The sequence below is a fragment of the Elephantulus edwardii genome, unplaced genomic scaffold (genome assembly GCF_000299155.1).
Source record: "Elephantulus edwardii isolate Elephantulus edwardi_28Jun2011 unplaced genomic scaffold, EleEdw1.0 scaffold00045, whole genome shotgun sequence".
Lineage (NCBI taxonomy): Eukaryota > Metazoa > Chordata > Mammalia > Macroscelidea > Macroscelididae > Elephantulus > Elephantulus edwardii.
Genome location: NW_006399795.1, coordinates 15,901,371 through 15,905,621, shown reverse-complemented (window position 1 = coordinate 15,905,621; position 4,251 = coordinate 15,901,371). Strand labels below are relative to the sequence as shown.

General features: G+C 54.8%; 1 protein-coding gene across 1 annotated transcript in view; it reads left to right on the top strand.

Moving 5' to 3' along the window:
• The first annotated feature begins 82 nt into the window (after positions 1-82).
• GABRD (gamma-aminobutyric acid (GABA) A receptor, delta) overlaps positions 83-4,251 on the top strand; it is a 15,256-nt gene continuing 11,087 nt past the window's right edge. The window contains exon 1 of the mRNA XM_006885825.1: positions 83-150. Coding sequence (XP_006885887.1) covers positions 83-150 — 68 coding nt within the window. The remainder of the gene's footprint in view (positions 151-4,251) is intronic.

Here is a 4,251-nt window from a genome sequence, read left to right as displayed (position 1 = left end):
CGAAGGAACTTTGCCTGCGCGCTTGGTGGGCGCGGACCCCGACGCCGCCGGTCCCGGCCCATCCAAGCCGCCCGCCGAGGCTATGGCCGTACTGGCCTGGCTGCTGCCTCCGCTCCTGCTGCTCTGCGCGCAGCAGCACCGCGGCACCAGGTGAGAGAGCGCACGCCGCGCAGGGTGGGCACGGAGGAGCTTGGTCGGGGCGGGAAGCACCCCCAGCCTAGGAGGCGCCCTCGGGCCTTGCTCCAGCCGGCCGAGGCCAAGCTGCTGGGAACCTCCAGAGCTTGGGCGCAAACTGCGGGAACCTGGACCCCCTACTCTGGTTTCCGCTAGCGTAACCCCCTCTTCCCAAGTCCTCTTGACGCGCTGGACGAGGCGACCCACAGGCTGACCACCCCCGCGGCGCCAAGTCGCTGTCCACTGTCCCAGTACTGAACGCGGACGCTGCAGGGAGAGAAGGACGTCGGAGAGGCTTTGGGGCCGCTCCCGGTTCTCACCTGGCCCAAGACGCGCGGCTCCGTCCCTGTTCTGGCCGCGTCCCTGCCCTGGCTGGTGCCCTTCCAGGCGCGGAGCTGAGCGCGCAGCGTGGCGCGAGCTGGAGGCAGGAAGAAAGGATCATGAGAACACGGGGGAGGCTGCTCCCTCTCGGATGGGAGCCGAGCGACACAAATGCGCTTCCACGGCAGCCTGCGAGCCTGGGATTAGACCCAGGAAAGCATATCCTGACGGCTGGGCATGATTGTTAGAGGGTGCTGGGCTCAGGATGGCAGGTCCTCTTAAGGACATTTCAGGTGGCACAGAGAAGCGTCCACAAGTAAACGAATGGGAAGCCAACCAGGTGCCCTGCAAAGGAGAGGGGAGACCCTGGCTCCTGAGAGAAGGAAGAGGCTGCAGAGAAAGGATTGGGGGAATTGCGTGCTGCCTCTCTGCATCCTTATACTCCACCTCCAGTTACTGACAAGGTCCCATCACATCTCTCCTCTCTGACGACCTGAAATGGGCTCTTAGGTTGCTCTCCTGTCCAGGTTTATCCTGGAGTCCAGGCACCAGAATGAGAGCAGTGAAGGTTAGCAAGGAGCCTTTTGGAAACTATCTTAATGTCGGTGCAACGAAAAACACGGAGCAATGACATGCCTCCCAGCTTCCCAGACCTTGTGGTCAATCAGATGGTGGACAGCTAAGACTAGAAACGTAATCATTGTGCATCACCCTGGGTTTTGACTGCAGATATTCACTTGGCATATTGTGGGAAGGGGCAGTATTCTCTCCCTCTCTGAAAGTCCACTGGGCTGGCTGCAGCCCTGCTCATGGACTGAAACCCTAGACACAGCACTGCCCAGGAGCTTGTGAGCAGCAGCCCTGTTTTCAGAAGAGCTTGGCTCTTATGAACTCTGGGCGCTCTTCCTTTCTTTTTGTTACTTTAAGGCCCTGGGGAAGGACACAGACACTGAGGTGTGGGATATGCAGAGATGCTGGTAGAGCAGCTGAGGTCAGCTGTCAGCTCAGCTCAGCTCAGGGTACCTTAGCCAGATTCCTAAACCCAAGCAGCATTGAGACCCCAGAGTTCTAGCCGAAGTTTGGCACTAAGAAGCTCATTTGAATCAAAACCTACCCTGAACTCAGATGAGACTGTTCATCTTATGTCTGGTAACCATACATTTCCTGCTGCAGAATGATCCAGAACCCCAGCATCACCTGTTTGCCATGTCACCTTTTGAAAATCTGAATCCTGGGCTCTCGCTGGGTCTGGAAGGATGGGCAGGAGTTGTGTTTCTATTTGCTAGTTCAGAACATCTGGAGACCGTAGAGCAGGCCACCGTTAGTCCCTGTGGGGAATGTGCCATGGAGGGAAGTATCTTGGGTGGGGATAGATGCTTCAGTAGCCCTGGGGCTGCTAAATTCCCACCTCCTGCTTGAACAGCTCTCATCCTTCTACACTTTTAAGACTATCATTTGTGATGATTCTTGTTGATGCACACATAATGAGCTCTGACCCAGGGAGCTAGGCTAACTTCCTGCACATGACTTGTGCCAGCAGTTCCATGGATAGCACAGGCCTGAGGAACAGCCCTGGAAGGCTGGTGGCTTGGCCTGGTGCTGTCTCATCACCTGTGGGTCCTTCCACTCCAGGACCCAGAGGGAAGCCACCACCCTTCCTTCAACCTCTGAGTCCTCATTCCTGAGGTGATCTTGCTTTGTCATTGGGCAGACTATGAGACAATTAAAACCTCCTTCTGAAAAAGGAAGCCCTGCTCCAGCCTCCTCCTTAGCCCAGATTCGAGTGGGCCCTGGTGGAAAGGACTTCGTGGAACTAAGAAGGGACTGCGCCATAAAGTGCAGGCACACTTTAAGGCAGGACTGTGCTTCACAGAGTTTGCCGGTCCCCCAGAGCCACCTTCCTGTCACTCTGAAGGTCTGTATGCACTGGGGGACAGGCTGCCAGCTTTGTGCCTGAGTGGAGTCTCCCAGGCTGCTGGCAGTTTATTTCCCCAGAGTTGCTGAGACTGCGGCCCCTGCCCCACAGTGGGCTACACACCGCACTGCTGCAGTTCCCACTTTGCCTTGGCAACTAAGATGCGGGAGCAGCTTGAGCTGCTGTTCGTGTACCTGTCAGGAATCTGTGGGCTGTGTGTGGACTGTGTGTGAGGCTCCTGCTGGGGGTGGGGTGGGGGTGCTGCCTCATTTAGCTGCCTCTGCCTTCACTGTCGGCCTCTGGGGTGGCTCTTTTCTCCCTGAGGTCAGGAGTGGGAGGGCACTGTGATGCCCACACGACACTGTGGACTGTGGCTTAACCTGTCCCAGGAATTTGAACACTTGAACTCATACTTTTTTCCTTCATGAAGGACACCTCAATCCTAGGCCACAGTTCTTGAGCCATCGGATGAGATCACTGCCCTTGCCAGGCTCCTTGCATGAGGAACCTGTACACTTTTCTACCCACAGCCATTAACTCTGTCACCCTGTCCATCTCAAGCCAGGAGAGAAAAGGAGGGCCCTTCAGAATCCAGAGTTGTGCACACAGCACATTCCCTGATGTCCTCACCCTTCCCTCCTGTTCCCAGCCAGAAAAAACCCTATCCCTTGTCCTAGGTGAGGAGACGTATCATAGGAGGGGTATGCTTCCCTTCTCAGCTGGCTCCCCTACATCGCTAGAGACCGTGAGGGTTGAGGAGGCAGTTAGCATTCTACTCTTTCAAGGGCTGGCTCATGGCGCACGCGCATGTGTGTGTGTGTGTGTGTGTGTGTGTGTGTGTGTGTCTGTGGGTAGGCTAGCTGTGGGCTTGCTTCCACACCCCTGAGCAGGACAGGGCCTGGGCAGGGGGAAAGATGTGTCTGCATGTACCCGCAGGGCTATCCCGGATGGTAAGAGATGAGCCCAGGAAGGACAGCAGCATCCAGGCCACCACTACGGATGCAAGATGGCAACTTGGCTGATCTGAAAGAAAGCTAATTTAAATCCCTTTACACTTGACCTTGAGGGTGACCTCATTTGCCTTTTTAATTGTGCTTCAATTGGAACTGCAACTAAATTAATTCCCTTTGATGCTTTGTTACTGAAGTGCCTGCCCTGCCCACAGCCATGCACCAGGCTTCTCACTGGGAGGGACCAGAGGACTGTGGTGTCTGCCCTTTTGGAATTGACCACAGACCTGAAGGCCTTGTCCAAAGTCAGTCCTTTTGATCATGGTGACGTGCCAAAGTGGCCATGCTGGGTCGATGAGCGCTCTTCAAAGTTCCCTTAACTAGGACACTTTTGCCTGGTGGCATACCAGCTAAATATTTGGCTGCTAACCCCAAGGTTCCATGGGAGAAAGAGCTGCTGATCTCTTTCTATAATGCTTACAGCCTAGAAAATTCTATGGGCTATTCTCCTCTGCCGCATGGGGTCGCTAGGAGTTGGAATCAACTTGACAATATGCAACACACACTTGGAGCTCAAATGAAACCCTCTTTAACATCCAGATATGGACAGACACAAGGAGGGCATCTCTGACTGAAAGGGAATGGGGTCGGAGAGCCGTACCTGCTCTGCCCCCTGAAAGGGCTTCTAGAATCCTCCGGGACAGTACAATATAAAAGACCATAAGATCTATGTGGGGACGCCTGCATTGTCTGACCTCTAATTTAAGAGGGGGAAGCATCAGCGTCATTTAGCCCAAAGCTGATTTCTGCAAGGTGGAGGTCAGATATACTTCCACCCTCCAGAATTTTGTACCAATTCCAACACCAACCATCTTTCCCATGACACTCTCT